This window comes from Pholis gunnellus (assembly GCF_910591455.1).
Source record: "Pholis gunnellus genome assembly, chromosome: 2".
Taxonomy (NCBI): domain Eukaryota; kingdom Metazoa; phylum Chordata; class Actinopteri; order Perciformes; family Pholidae; genus Pholis; species Pholis gunnellus.
This window is the reverse complement of record NC_136536.1, coordinates 13,090,867-13,107,404: the sequence shown is the minus strand read 5'-3', so window position 1 is coordinate 13,107,404 and position 16,538 is coordinate 13,090,867. Positions and strand designations below refer to the sequence as shown.

General features: G+C 44.1%; 1 protein-coding gene across 2 annotated transcripts in view; it reads left to right on the top strand.

The window, feature by feature from the left end:
• Positions 1-852: 852 nt before the first annotated feature.
• Positions 853-16,538, top strand: part of rarga (retinoic acid receptor gamma a) — a 41,700-nt gene continuing 26,014 nt past the window's right edge. The window contains exons 1-2 of one of the 2 annotated variants that reach the window (XM_079171706.1): positions 853-995; positions 13,449-13,812. In XM_079171706.1, coding sequence (XP_079027832.1) covers positions 13,644-13,812 — 169 coding nt within the window. In that variant the 5' untranslated portion in view covers positions 853-995; positions 13,449-13,643. Of the gene's footprint in view, positions 996-6,197; positions 6,341-13,448; positions 13,813-16,538 lie in introns of those variants that run through there. The other variant, XM_079171705.1, reaches the window with a different exon arrangement.

Below are 16,538 nucleotides of genomic sequence, written 5' to 3'. Positions count from 1 at the left end.
AAGAGGACACTTTAATGGTTTTATTGCAGATAAATAACTTTAGCTTTTGAAAAATCAAATTTCAAATTAGTCATGAAATGCGTTTTAAACTCTTGAGTTTTCATTCATTAGATACATTACACATAGTTGCTTGAATGTCTGAGATCATCAAAATGAGTTAAGCAGCACGTAAATTAATGTTTTTTATTATCAAGTTTGAAATAATAGTATTTTTTTTAAATAAACCCAATGCAATAGGTTTTATTTAACACTAACTGTTTTTTAATCTTAAACGTCAGTTACAAAGCTGTAATAAAAATGCTTGCTTTGTATTATAATGTATTCATATACTTGATTACTTTCCATCAAGTAACTAATTGCTTTAATACCTTCTTAACTCTTAAACATTTCTTTGATTCCCTTTCTCGTATACTTACTCGTCTGAGGAACTGTAAAGACATTTTTAACATGATAAGCCCAAAAAAGTAGATTCTGCTCAAATTGGACATGATCAAAGGCAAGGAGTGGCCTGATTTAGTATAGGCTCTATATTTACATACATCTTGACGGACTTATTTTGTCATCTTTCTGAGTAATTGTTTGCATGTTCGCTTGAGGGGGTTCCTTCTCATCGCGTCCTCATTGACAGGACGTGTGCCGCAGTCTTTCTCTCCGTCACTAGGGGGAGTCACAGTGCCATACATCTCCACGCAGGGTAGCTCCCATCATCGACGCCCCTGAACTGCCGGGACACAGTGACGGTTTGGCAACACACGAAGGTAATCTGACAAATGACTTAAATGATCTCTGAAGCGTGAGACCAAACGGCGTGATCTTTCCGAGCTGATGTGCTGCGGTGGAGGATTCATCTGAAGACTGCCCCTGACTTTTGTTTTGTCTCCTTCACAGAAAAGTTCGGCGTGCGTGCGCATGTCATCCACTATTTATGTTTCAAACTTCTGACGGGAATGTGCTCGTTCATGAAGCCGAGGCATACACTACTCTAGGCGAAGAAGGTAGGATCGTGTACTTTACATAAATCATCTGTGATTAATTGGACGTGTCTAAGAATAAACGCAGCTCAAACTGCCTCAATCCGGGTGTGTTACTTCTACTGTATCGCCCGTGTGCGTAAGGCTCAAGAACTCATCATGTGAACACGTTATGGCACGAGATAATTACAGGCTGCCGAAACTGTTTGGGGACTGAGCAGAACAGAAGTCATTGCCAACATACACACCTGCAAAGCGCTGCTTTGCCTGAGGCTTAGAAGAACTTCTTCACTGTCTGTCTTTCTGTGGGTACTGTAACCCCCTTCCCCTCTCCAACTCTCCCCCAAACAGCCCCCTTTCCTCACGCACCTTGTTGAGTTGGTGCTTTGTGTGGATGATGCCAGTTAACTGAGATACTTCACTTTGTGTCTGGCTGAACCTCCCCAGTTTCTTTTAGATTAGCTTCCAGGACGGTTGATTAAACTCAGGCAAAGCAAAGCAAATGAGAAAAGAATGCAGACGATTTTACAGTAGTAGACTTTCTGGAATTAGCCTCATGATCAACAGAGGGTTTTTTTTTTTCTTCTTCTGTGAAGGAAAATAGCAAAATTAGACCCTCAACATACTAAACATATACAATATACATATTTATATAGCAACCCCACATGCCAAAAGGCAAAAAGCAAATGAAAACTTTTTCATGTTTCCTGCTCAGCATTTAGTGCCCAACTTTCTCACAAGGGCAGTTTTATGTGCAGGGAAGGAGCCATGGAAAAGAAGACCTTTCCTTTTGAGCTCACAGATTTGCAGTAATTACAGAATCACTTCCATATGTGGCTCTCTGGCTGCCTTCTCGCTGCCCCCACCACCCCTCTCTCTTCTCTCTCTTTCCCTCTCCCCTCTTTCATTTGCATTCTCCCCTATTCCTCCTTTTTTTCAGCTTTTATTTTTTTGGCATCCCCTCGTGCACTCAGAGCATTTTTTTTTGTAAAACCACAGCTTAAACAAAGTTTATGATAATCAGAACATCCTGGCATTTTTGGCAAACTGCTGCGCTTTTTGGTGATTCAATTAGACCATGCTTGCCAAAAAGAAAGAAAAAAAGAAGGAGTTTGTGTGCCTCAGTGAGAGAAAAAAAGAGACATGGATGGGAGAGGGGAAATGTTGAAGAATACGGAAATATGAAAAAGAGGAAAAGCAAAAGAATGGGAGCTCAGTGAAGAATTTGATAGGCAGGAACGGAGCGTAAAGGAGGGAGAGGTGGAACAGAAAATGAGGCAGCGAGAGGGAGGGCCGGAGTAATGCTTTTTGACAGAGGTGGGTTCAAGATGGGTTCATGGTGACATCATGGCTGATTTTTGAGGAAAGTATAGACAGGAGAGCCGTTCACCTTTCATTGGACACATATGTTGGGGAATAGGCAGAGCGGTCATATGCTGGCACACACGCTGGTAGCTGTGTCGACAGCCTCTGAATGCACCCCAAAATATGCACAAAAAGCACACACACTCTTTTTATTTTCTCCCCCGCTCCCCCTCTCGTTTTCCCTTAGTTCCTTCTGCAGTAAAAAAGCTTTTGGCTTTCTCTCTAACTGTTCCAAGCTTTGTGCTCATTTGTTTTTGTTAGAGGAGTACATAGTGGTATATGCCCTTCGGTCCCTAACACATACATTTCTCCTTTGCCATGAGTAACTCATTTTCCTGTGAGTAGTATTCCTCTGTGTATGTTTTTACTTCAAGGCGGTTGGACTCTAAATGAGCGCACTTTGCCAGGCTGGATGAATGAGCTCCTTCATTTCACAGGATGTGTGTTTAAGTCTGTAACCAAGAAAGTGCAAGCAAGTGTATATTTGTGTGTTGTGTGTGTGTGTGTGTGTGTGTGTGTGTGTGTGTGTGTTTCTGCACATGTGTGCACAAATGTGTCTTGAGCGTGTGTGTTCGTCCCTGCATCCCCTGCCTGTCTCAGTGTGGCACCAAACTTCACATGACATCAATCTGAATGTGGGGAAATAGTGATCTCATTACAGGCATCTTGTTACTGATTAAAACCTGCCGCCACAGGCACCCGCTCCCTTCTCACCTCCCCACCACCAATCCCATCAACCCCCTCCTCTCCCTCCTTCTACAACCCATCCCTCTCCCCATCTCACCCTGCAGTTTTCTTTTCCTCCCTCTTACTATTTCACACCCCTTTCTCTTCACATCCCCTGTACCACTGGCCCTCTCGTCTTCCAAACCTTCTCTCCTCCCCCTCTCTCCATCTCACTTTAACCCCTCTAACCTCACTTCCTCCCTTCTCTTGTTCCCTCCATCATCCCCCCCTTTCCTCTTTCCTCTCCTTTGCTGCTTTCCCTCTGCCAGCGAGCCTCAGGCCTCTGCTCCGTAGCTCTGTGAATGCAAATATGTTGAATCTAAAGTGGAAACACACGACGTATGATGTTCCCATGAATATTTCATATCTTCATAAACACACCCAGAGAAGCTGCAAAGCTTAACAATGCCTCTGTTTGCCGGATGATTTCCTGTGAGGAATTGCCTTGCTTGCGTTTGACTTTTTGTCAGAGCACACTGTGTTAGGATTGATGTCAGGGCAGTTCGTTATGATGTCACAGGCTGAAGTTAATGATACGAGAACGGACGGGGCCATAGGCCATGTTTCCAGTGGTGCCCAGAGAGAGAGATAGCACCCTGATCTATCTTCATTATCCCCCACTCTGCAGCCTCCCAGACACAATGATCATAAATCTCTGCCTGGAGCACACTTCACTGACACTGAAACACAAACACTAGTAACCTCTGACCTTCTCGCTGCTACTGCCTACGCGTACTCATCCATGCACACACCCACACACACACACACACACACACACATATTCACAAGTGACATGCGTACTGCAAGAGCACACGCACATATGCAAAGCCTAAACACAACCCCTGCTCAAACTCACTGTCATAATTTAATAAGCACAGCCTGCCCTGCACACTGACACACACACACGACTGTCATCATGTACTTAACTGCTCATTCTGACACAAATGCATGGTCTCGGTCAGCCCGATGGCATCAAACTGACTTGAAATACATACTTTACAGTTCATGTCACTCTAATGGCTGATAGGAAGTTATTGTAGTGTCCTCTGGCTGTATTTACCTCCTTGTTTCATATTGTTTTCATATTGCTGATTTAGCACTGCTATGTAAACAGTTAGGGGATTTCTATTAGCCTTAGTGGCCTCATAAGCAACACATGAATCAAATGTAAACAAGATAAGGATCATCTGAAGTGCTTTTTGCAGTGGGGCTTAGATTCTGTGCTTCCTGAATATAAGGTTTCTGCAAAAAGGCAATACTGCCTATGTACCAGCAAATTGACATAAAAAAAAGCATGAAAGAACATTTCTGTAGGCTACTGTAGACCATATGTGGCTGTAAAGATCGGAAGCACATAGGAATAATGAGCGCGAGGCTGGGCACTGGTGTTTTTTATTATAATGGCTTGACTTTATCCTGGAGACATATTGGGTCCAGCGTGCTTGGGGATGAGATCTCTGCCTGCATCAGGCCCAGTTACTGTGTTTTACAAAAACAATATGCAGCAGTCGTATCAGGTCTTAAATGGACAGATAGTTGGGAAGACCAAAACAAAAGTTCCACATGCCGCATTGGTCAGAAATTCTGCCTTAGACTGTGAGATCTGGGAGAATGTGAAGTGATGCATGGCCGATATGCCTAAAGGGCAATGTTTTAGATGAAGTAGTGCATGTATAAGTTGGTTATTTAGAAAATGCTTGCTGCACTTACTTGGTTTAAATATTAATTAGACTAGATTTGTATTATGTGAGTTTTAAAGAAGCATGCATTTATTTACAATGACTTGTTTGGTTGTTGTTTTTCTTCACAAGGGGTAGTTTATCTATACTTTGCTGCAGAGGTAAAAGCACCCGGTGCCAGTTAAGGTGTGCCCTTTCCTCACAGTTCTGAGGTTTGAGGTGCTCCTCATAACCAAAACAACTTGAGAAACATTACATTAAGAGAAGCAGGGCACACGCCCAGAACCACAAACACACAAACACAGATCTGAAACATATGATCTCATATGGAGAGAGGGGCACGTTCAGAGGCACACCCAACTCTGTCGCTGCTGCAGCTGCACAGCTCTGCCATCTCACACGGGACTTCCCTGCAGCTGATGTGCCACCACTAGTTTTATGTCCAGAGCTGAAGTGACTTTAGGTCCAGAAGTCTGCAGTTGTTGTTGGGTTTTTCTTCCAATAATCTTGGTTGAGAAAATATTCCTAACTGCATAATGTTTGGCAGGATGTTGACAGATGTGATGTTTCTTAAAAAATGTCCGATTCCATCTTTGAATGCAAAATTCTGGTTTTCATTTATTCTCAGCGAGAATGTTTTAGATATTCTGTCCGTTTTGTGTCCTATACTTCCTTAATTAGTTTCACAAGGGTCCTCATACTTTCCTTAATATTAAGTACTAGCGTAGCCTCAGCAGTGGTAGTAATTGTAATGTTTTATTATCACTGCTCTGGGAAGATTGTCACAGAAACATTAGAAGCAATCAAACACAAATATGAAATACACAAAAACAGCACCTACATGCCTGTAATGAGCAGATATGTCAAAGGGCAAAAGTCCATCATGATTATTCCATTATAATTGATCACGCTGGGACTTTCTTGGAAGAATAAATCTATTTGCTTGCCATTAAAGAATGTGTTAAATCAAAACATTCTTATTTATGTTCAGGATACTGAAACATCCTCTCCTTAAACTGTGAATGTATTGAATAAACATGAATGATCTAAGATCTCGACATGGCTCCGCATTTCAACATGCGCAAAGAGTTGGTAGGTAAACCGACTCTTTAGCCAAGAAGACGAAGAAGAGAAAAATAATTCACCGGAGAGACAAAGAAGGGAGAGAGAATTAAAAACAAAAACGTAAGCTCTCTGAGCCTTTTTCTTCCCTCCAGGCATTTAGTGGCTTGTGAAAAAGATGTGCTGTATATTTGAAGTGTTGTGTCACGTGACAAGGGAAGGCTTTATGTATCAGAGAGTATAATTATTTCTTAGTGAGTAAGAGAGTGAGTGTGTGCCTGTGTTTGGGGAGTGAAAGGGTGATTTTAAGAAGTAGAGACTACTAGAGAGGAGGAGGAGGAGGAGGAGGAGGGAGAGAGAGAGAGAGAGAGAGAGAGAGAGAGAGAGAGGGAGGCTCACTGCTACTCTGTCTTTGCTGTCAGAAAGACTCTGATGAACGTACACACAACTTTTCTCCTTTTTCCCGGCTCGCTCTGCTCATCAGACCGTTCCGGCAACTGCTTCATCTCTCCGTCTGCCTCATGAACACCAGAGCGCGTAAGTAATTTATACTTAAAAAGTTCAGAATCTCTTACTTTAGTCGTTGTTTGTCTTCCTTTTTCTTACTCTCTCTCTCTCTCTGTGTACAGAAAAAGAAAGAGAAAGAGAGGCTGTATTTTTTTGGGAACGGTTGGACAGTTTTAATTGAAGACAGAGACAGAGTGTGCAAAACACTTGAGAGGCTTTAATTGTCGTTTTCTCAGAAATCTGACCAGATTTTCATGTGTAAACACTAAAAAGTCCAAACACACACGTTTGTTTGTATGCAGTGTTTCAGTGTGTTGGCTTCTTTCTGCTTTATCAATGTAAGAGTGACACTGAGTTTATATGAAAACATATGTGAGCATGTGCGCCTGCATGTGCCTGTGTGCGCATATGTGCTTATTAGTGAGTGTTTCAAGTGTTACCCCGTGCCTGTGGAGCTCTTTATTATTAGCATGTGTGTCTGTGTCAGTGCGTAGACGCTTGCATGTGTTTGATGTGTATTCACCAGAGCAGTCACCAGCCCTTGACCTGTTTTTTTTTTATACGCAACATATGAACACTTGGAAAAGACAAGCATTGTTTTCCACCTTTTCAACAGCAGAGGCGAATTCCTGTCGAGTGAGGTGTGTCAGACAGTTTACAAGTACGTTTATCCATTGTGTTCCCATAGTTAGCGGTGTGTCACGAATAATTATGTATTAATGCTGGCATATGTGTTAGGTTTACGGGCATTTAGCTTTGTTTGATTTGGATATAGGATGATCAGGCACCTGATGTTCGAGTGTAGCTTTCTGCAGTGTCTTGGTTTATTGCTCAGGCAGTCACTGGTCACTAGGTAACCCACTGCAGCTGGACTGCCTTGGCTTTGCACCTGCTGTCCACTGCTTATTTCCCCTGGTGGACTTGACATAAGTGTGAGAGACTGTTTGATTGAAGTGAATTGAAAGAAACACCCACATGGGCGAGTGAGGGAGGCCTGCTTGAAGGCCAGTGATATCTGTGGCGCCCTCCGCTGTCATCTGGTCTATCAGTTTGACTCTTGAGTCAGTGACATCTGGAGTGGAAGAAATGGAGCTCATCTCTGAGGCAGAGTAATATCACTGCGCTCTCCTGCTCCTCCAGAGCACCACCCTTGGGTCTCTTTATCGAGGACGGGCTGTCAATGCAGTATTTTGCTCGTCTTCAGTGACAAGTTTGGAATCAATTATTATTTGTGCTTGCTGTTATACGCTCCAGATGGGTATGTGTCATTACTCATGATCCATGTACTTGTGTTCATGAGTATGTCAGCTCTATCTATCGGCCTCACCAAAAACATTCTCTCGTTGCTTAAAATTCTTTCATCAATGCTCACATATCAGCAATAACTGGTTAAATGTACTATTTGTCCATGGACATGACTACTTTAGAACAGCAGCACAGTAGAGTTTATTTTCTTTTTTTTAAAGCAATGTGATGAGTGGCAGTTTTTTTCAGATATATGCCTTGAATTTAGACATGTTATGGATCAAAAGGTGAAATCCCAAAATATTAAAAACAAGAGAAACACTGATTATAACAACAGAATAATCCTGCCAGTGAAGCCATCAAGGTTTAAAGATGTCTCAAAACTGTAGTATACATTTTACATTGAGTTTTTTTTAAACAAAATTGCGAAACCTGTTGTGTTATGTGAGAATACCTTTCAGGTGTAGATACATCTGAGGTTTTGTGGAAGCCACTGAAACAACAGTTGGCTTATAAATGCTCCTGTCTTGCAAAACCTGCAACAGTCCTTCTTTGTGACAAGACTTTGAGCAGTAAATCTGGGAGTTGTTGATGCCTGTCTTTTTCTGGAATTTCTATAGCAATTAAGGCCAAGTAGTAGGGAGGGGTTAGACAGGTGGTTTTAGGAGAATCAAGGGGCTCTCTGCTACCACACTATAATTAACGGGGAAGCTATCTGCACACCATTTCCTATGTCTATTTTTGCAGGTGTGCTTTCTGATTGTGAGGATTTACATGTTCACCCTGCCTTCAAGCTCTCATTAAAAGATCTTTTGACACAAAGTTAAACGTGTGCGAATGTGTGTTGTTTTGCATGTTGTGCTCGCGTGTGTGTGTTTGGGCCTGCTTGAGTGTTGCTTTGACTCCCGAGGCTAAAAGTGGCGGCGGTGAAGCCATCCATTATGCATCTCTTTATACAGAGAAAGGATTGTTTTCTCTCTGAGTTGAAGAAGGGAAACACCTTCATTGCCGCCTGTGTGAATCATTTCTCTGTAATTACAAGACAAGATGTATTCGTAGCACCACTTTTACCATTTGAAATCTATAAGATAGGCATCACACTGTTGCCACTCTGAACTTTCTTCTCTTGCTTCATTTCCTGTCGCTCTAACTCTCTATTTATTTCTCAAAAATGTCTTACCATCATCTGACTTTGGCTCTTCCTGTTGTGGTGTGTTTTCTTGTGTTGCTGGACCCACTGCTGAAGGCTCCATGTTGCGTACTCCAAAGAGCGCCACCACATCATGGAAACAGCAAGATGTCAGGATGACTTCATCATGTCACCAAGTGTTTAATGTCTCACTGACTTCTCACTCTTTCCATACTTCTCTCTACCACTGCGAGTCAACACAGCCTGTTTTTTTGACATAATGTTTAAACAAAGAGAAGAAAGAGAGAGCAAAAAAAAAAAAAGTTTACAGTTTGGATTGCATAATGCCCAGTGGCACTTTGGAAAAGCAATACCTCTTTAAGTGACAAGTGATCACACAGAGGTGCTTCTTTGCATTGTTGCTGGAAGCAAATCCGTGTTTGTGTGATGCCATGAGCAGGCAGATGTCAAACAAGTTTGAGGCGATGGAATGCCGGTCTGTTTGGAGGCACTGGACCGTCTGTTGCTGGGTGTCTCTCTCAGAGCCATTAGCCAGCCACTTGTTGAAAGACTGGGAGCTGTCAGCTTTGCATCAGATAATAGTGTTGAGGATATTGTTTTCACAGCCAAAATACTGCCGACGCCAGCAGAAAAGATCAGATAACGCCCCTCATTATGTTTCATTATTTACGTTTTAATTAGTCTGTGACAGTTCAAAACAGTGATGATGACACTAAGTGTTCGTTCGGCTCCACACTGTTGGAAACGATGGTGTCAACTCAGGACACATGAATTGTAAAATCATTGTTTAACTGTTGACTTCACCAACGACCCAAAACTTAAACATAACCGTCTCTGCTTCAAGTCCTTTCCTTTACACATTTACTGAAAATACATCACTTTATGATGTTGACAATTGAAGGACAGTGCCTGGAAGACATGCACAGTCTTTCAAGAAATGAGCAGGAGTGGGCAAGTCAGAGGTGGAAAAATAGTGAGAGGATTCTGTGATTCAGCCAAGCTTTCTCTGCCACGATGCATTGTACAGTTCATTTGTCTCAAGGCTGTGAATTTACAATTCAATCCTTCCAGTAAAAAGGTTTTGACTAGCTACTCTGCCTGGACTGACTGACACATTTTTTTTTTTTAATTATTTTACATCCCAGGAATTTTTTTACAACTGCGTATTGTGGCCTTCTTGGAATTCAGGAAACCCAAAGAAAACGTGTGAACCCACTCAAGCTCAGAAAAGAGAGTGAGGAGTGGAGTTTGAATTTGACTTCAAAGACAAATATCCACAAAGACAAACATGCAATTATAACTCGATATAACATCACACACAGTTACTGTAAGTTTTAGTGTGTTTCCCTTACTGCAACAAGAAACTTCCTCCAGTTAGCAAAGCGGGTCGGCCATGGCACCCAGAATCCTGCTCATATACGCAGAGTAATCACCTGTGGTTTCTTTTGCTGACTAAAAAACCCACTGCTTTTCTTGGTTGTGTGGTGCAGAGCTTCCTGAGATGCCGTGATTTATTTGTTATGTTTGACTGCAGTTCCTATTGCCTGAGGAGCCTCACTCCGTCACAACTGTTAAGGCACAATTGCTGTTTAGCTTTAGGATTTGATATCCTTCGTTTGACAGACATTCAATCTGTGGGAACTGTTCTCTCTCTCTCTCTCTCTCTCTGTCTTTTTCCCTCTTGTTCGATTCTACGTTCTGCAACGTCTTTTTATTGAAATCCAAACTCTTCAGCAAACAAGATAATCTCAGTCTAAGCGTGCCTCGTCTTGTCTCCGAATTGTCATCTTGATTGATTTCATTTCATTTGCTACACGTCGTTTCGTCCTGATAAAATCAACTAATTACCTCAAGTAACCGATGAGTCTGCCTCAACATTATGAACTACTGCGAGGTCTGACACTCCACTATTTACAGAAACAACCAAAGTAAATTTAAACTGCTACAGCGCACCTCTTAGAGAGTGATGGAAAGTCCCAGCAACAGCCGTGAAGCCACTCATAGCTGGCCCTGGTGCTCCTCGCCTGCCTGGCTGCCTGCTGCCTCCTGTGTGCCCCCCAGGCTCAAGGGAAGTGGGGAGGCCCTCAATGCCCATTTGGCCCTGGCTAACAGGGGATGAGGTCACTCCAAATTCCCCTTATCCCCTTATAGCCTCAGACGGGCTGGCGAAGTTAGCCTACCACAGGACCCAACATAAAACATAAATGGCTCTGTAAAAAGCTGCCGGGCTGATGTGACTCATTAAAAAACACTGGCGCCAACTCTTTTATTAATTCATTATTGTGTTTGGGGAGAGTAAAGTGACTGGGTTCTCAAAGGCTGTGTCTCTGTACAACTCTTTAGTTCAGTTTCTTTCGTTGTTTCATGACACATGTGCAAACGTACAGTGGCACTGCGGTTTATTGTGCTGAGGTTTTTCCGACTGTGTCTGGTGGCTTGAAAAGCACTTAAAGCTTAATTTTTAGATTAAAATATTGTTGTTTCCCCCTGTGGGAATACAAAAGTCACATGTGAACAGTCTTACTATCTGCCACGATCCTTCTTTTTCTCAAACATCTTCCCTTTTCTCTTTATTGTTCTCTCTTCTCCCAGCACTCTCAGACACATTGTGCTGCCTTTATGGGGCCTGGTTTGAGTTCATGAGGCAGATACCCAAACGGGCCAAACGCTGGCCAAGTCCATACTCATAACACACACACACACACACACACACACACACACACACACACACACACACACACACACACACACACTATGAACCATTGCGTTTCTGGCAGTTTTGTTTTTCCAGTCTACCTCTTCTCCCATTAGGCCCACTGTGAAATCTTTAGTGATGTTTTTGTGTGTTAGCCACACAGTGGAACCACTGCACAGGGTCATGGTACAAGTTGTATAAGCAATAGAGAGATGGAAATGGGGTGTGGGTGGAGGAGGCGGGGGAGAGAGGATTGGGTATAAGTACATGATTAAAGAGAGGATATAGAGATGTGGGGTGGGTCAGAAAAGGGAAAAAAAAAATCTAAAGTAGTTAAGATGAGGGATATACTGAATAAGGGAAAGAAAGAAATACAGAAAGAAGAAGGGAAAGAAAAAAGAAAGATGGCAGCATGGCTGTGTTGGCAGGATGGGGGTGGGTGACTATCGGCGGCTGCTCCTTCCTGAAACGTGGCCACCCGAGCCTGCCTGGGTCCTGGATGCACATGTGGAACAGTTTACTGTAATGGAACTCTAAATTAGTGGTGGTTTGAAGCTGCCTGCAGCAGTAGGGTGTAATTAACTGGCTCTGTTGAAAGAGAAAGAGCCAGAAAGAGAGGCAGGGAGGGAGCCAGAGCCCTGGAAAAGGCAAGGGGTGAGAGGTGTGTGTGTGTGTGTGTGTAGAGGGTTTTTTTTCAGTGCTTGATTGCATGTGTATGTGTTTCAGACTGTGCGGTGTGTTTGTGTGCGTCTTGGAAATTTCTCCCTCTTTTTCCCGGGCACGGCGCCACCTCTTAGTGCCCCCCAGTGCCCAGACCCTGTCACTGTTCCTCTGTGCATTTTTCGCTCAGTTCAGCAGTTCACCGGTTCAGCCTTAGATCTCCCCCTCCCTCCCCACCCCCCACCCCCTCAACTCATTTCTTTGTTTATACCGAATTCATTACCAAGATTTTTTTCCCGTCTTTTCTCCCGGATTCACAAGCCACAGCAGTTCCAAATTCCTTGGCTCTGCTCTTTTTCAAAGCCACATTTAAAAAACAAGCTGATCACACCACCCACTCATGAAATCACGCTAGCGAAAGGCAAAGAGAAAACATGAAAAAGAAAATGGGAGGCCTTGCCGGGAATTTTTTCCTCCTCTTGTATTAACCGTCAACAGTGGGGCATAACTGCAGCCTTGTCCACACTTGAGCCCGACTTGTCTGTGCCCACTGTGTGGAGTCAAAGTGACGAGCGGGCTGCAGGAGGTTAGAGCCAAAATGACTCTGTGGGATGGGAGCCTGACCTCGAGAGAAGATAGTTGGAAGTGACAGCAGCAGTTAGCAATCAGTGGATCTCATTTTCCCTACCCTCTACCCCCGTCGACCCCCTCCTCCCTCCCTTCTTCATGCTCTGGACCCCGTGTCTGGGCCTCTGGTCCTGAGGGAAAGAGGCAGAGAGGCAGGCTGCTGTGCTAGGCTGGCAGCAGGAACAGAGAAGCTCTTTATAGTAGAGTTCTGGTGATTTAAATCATATGGCATAGCCTGGAATCACTGTAGAAGTCTGGAAGCTCTTCAAAACTGCAAGAACAAGAGCTTTCTCTCTTTTTCTCTCTCTCTTTTTTACCCTCCCTCCCTCCCTCCCGCTCTTCCCTATTATAACTTTTTCCAAACTTCTTTCTTATTTTCTTTTCCCCTCGCCCAGTCTCAGCTTTTCTGGCTTTTCCTCTCACTCATTCTTTTTCTCTCACGTCTTTATCTGTTCTGGTTCCTGCCGTCCTTCCTCACTTCCTCTTTCCTTCCCGTTCTCTCATACCTGCTGGTCTGAAGTTTGCACATCCTTCTTGCATTAGAGCTATGGATAAACTATTTTCCGTCCCAGAGCGAGGATGGATCATGGTCTCAGAGTTGATGTGAGGTGAATTGTGTTTGTGGAATCCAGAGAGGATGTCAACACAGACCACTGATTGGATCATCATGTTCAAGCCAATCACAAGGAATTATCCAATGCGTTTTATGTGGTGAATTAATTAGAAAGAAATAACAAATATCTCTGCCTTCTCTTCCTCAGAAAAGTGAATTGGATGACCCATCGAAAGTGCAGTCGCTGAAACCAGAGGCTTCATCGTCACTCATCCATTCCCCACATCCTGAGAGTCTTCAAAAGGACACGGATTTCAACTTTTCAGGGGATTTCCAGGTGTTGCGAGAGCCTGTTAATTTCATCCAGCGGCCTGCTGCGGACCCCGGGGTGTGCTCCGTCGCCATGGCTACCAACAGGGAACAGCAGGTGGGTCACATGACCGGCTTCCCACCTGCTGTCTACCCCTTCGCCTTCAACTCCATGAGAAGCCACTCCCCTTTCGACCTGCTGGCCAACAGCAGCCTGTTTGGGAGGTTTGGTGCTGACCTGCCCAAAGAGATGGCCGCTCTCTGTAAGTCATTTTCATTACTGTGTGTTTGACTTTTCCACGCGCTCATATATCATTTTCCATTTCAACTCTAAACTACATATGTCGTCCATACCTTCATTTAAGTCACATTATACAATTTGGACATGGACTGGAAAGAGGCTATTTAAATTGCACTTCATTATGTGTAATTTTGTGGAAATGGAAAACCGTAGGGTCTGTTTGTGATATAAGACGAATGGAATAAGAAAAAAAATCCCCCAAAAGAAACCATGAAAAAAAGTCCACTTTCATCAATACAACGATTACACTACTCCTGTGGTTTCCGTATAGATGCTTGTAGATGGTGTGGTTGTGACCACAAACTCTGGCTCTGGCTTCCCTGGTGTGCGTGTGTGTGCGTGTGTGTGCGTGTGTGTGCGTGTGTGTGTGTGCGCGTGTGTGTGTGTGTGTGTGTGTGTTTGTCTATGTGCGTGTGCATCTACACCTCTCACAGAGCTTTTGTGAGGCAGGCAACCCACAAGTCTGCAATTAGAGACAAAACAACATTCTTTCAATGTGAGGCGATGAGTGCTCTGAGAAGCAACACATATTTGAAAATGAGCACAATTGCAATTGAAAGACACGTCTGACATTTATTCAGAATGAGCATACCACACACCGTTTTGTAGAAAGAAAGGTGAGCAGAAAGCACAGTTCAAACAATCAGGTACCACGACAGCAGGCTCCATTAGTATCAGACTTGTAGTTTCAGACTTTGCCACAGGGGGCGCTGCTGCTGTATGTAGCACTAAAATGGGATGATGTATGCAGCACAGAGCACAAAGAGGAGATTGTTGGCAATCTAGAGTGTTGATCTGTCATGGAAGAACTAGCCAGATTACACAGACTTGTCATTGCTCAAAACACCTGCTAATTTCAAAAGGCATTATTTAAATCAGCGTCTGGATTCTAGGTCAGGGAGTATCCTCTTATGAAACCACTGTTGCATAATTTGATGCTGAGGATGTCAGTGTGAGAGAGAGGGAGGCAGAGAGAGAGAGAACAGACGGAGCAGGTTTTTTGAGGTTAGGACATGAAATAAAGGTAAGCGGGAGTTATTTGAAATCTTATCTGGGTGCAGCGCTGAAGGGGTGGCAGGTGGTGGTGGTGGGTGGTAGGTGGTGGAGGGGCTATAATGGGTGTGGGTGGCAACAGCTGAGTGCAGAGCCTGAGAGCCCCCCCTGCCTGTGTGTGCAGTCCCCCTCTCTCCCCTACCACAGCATGCCTGAGCACCTCTCCAGCCTTTCAGACGTCAATCACTACTAGCCCCCCCCCCCACACACACACACACACACCCCGTCCTCCTCGCCGCTGTAGCCCACCTAATCCTCAAGGTATTTTCACAGAACCAGAGCAGGCGAGAGAGAGAGAGCACCTGGGGGTAATGTCCTAGTGTGGTGGAATCCAAGAACACACCCTGCTAGGAAAACACACAGATGCACACACATGCAAACACACCACCAAAGACACTCTTCCCTCTCTCTCTTCTCTCTCTCTCTCCCTCTCTCTCTCTCTCTCTCTCTCTCTCACACACCACAGAGCCCTTCTTTCATCTAAAAAGTAGAAACATACCCCTGACGCAGAGTGAAATCCCGCCGCACTGACAGATGGATTCTTTTTGGTTTTTAAACTGGCAGGAGTTAAAACAAAAACAAGTATCAAAGCACAAAAAAGACGCAGGCAACCACACGCACTGGGGCCCTCATACATGACTGCTTGTACTGACACATCTACGCTGGCAGTAGTATCGTTCACAAGGGTTAAGGACTGCAATTATTCTGTTTAAACTCTGTGTCACAGCTTAAAAAAGGCTGGGGTCAGAGATTAAGTCAGGATCATAGCTACAATTAGTGCTGACTTAGCTTTAAGTGTGCGACAAATTGTTTTAGCACTAGACGTACACCTTATTTGTGCTGAAGCTCATTCAAAAATACACCTTAGTATCAGTTTATGTTTCCACCAGTGGATGGGAAATGATCAGCTGTCAGTCTGGGCTTTTAAAAGGTCCTTTTGGTGTATCCCTTCACAAGGAATGTTACAAGTCACTTTACTGACAGCAGTCAGCAGACAAAAGGCCTTGGTTTGGACATTCCCCAGGCCCTGTTTTTCTTCTCCTTCTCCTTCTTCTCCAGGAGTTGGCTTAACAGGCCTGCTCATTGTTGTCAGGGCTGTCTGTAGGCCAGACAGAAAAAAATACTTCCACATAAAGGGAGTAGCTCTGTGGATGTTTCTCTGCGTGTATGTGTGTGTTTGTGTGTGCAGTTAATAGCACTGCATTCTTGCCGGCTCCAGAGCTCCGTGCATAATTGTTGTTCGAAAGGTAGGCTGGGTGAAACCTACCTTTGTTGGGCGTGCGTGGTGTGCCGACAGGTCGGAGCACCTCCCACGGCAGCGGTGTGTTTTGGCACCAGAGTGTCTTTGGAAATACCTGTTTTGCACAGCAGTGGGAAGAGACCGGAGAGAGGAGGGGTGGCTGTGTTTGCACATGTAGAGATAGTCAGCTTTTCTTTATTCTTAATGCATACAAAGAGAAACTGGACTCAGAAAACATTAGTGCTTCACTTCAAGTCATGTGTGAATGAGTTGCACTGACCGTGTGGGTGTGCTGCCAGACTCCCGTCCTTACCACCCATATCTTTATATTTGCGTTTGTTCATCCATGAGAGGGCCTGACGGCTCTCTGTGCAGTGTGTAGCAGAGGCCGTTAT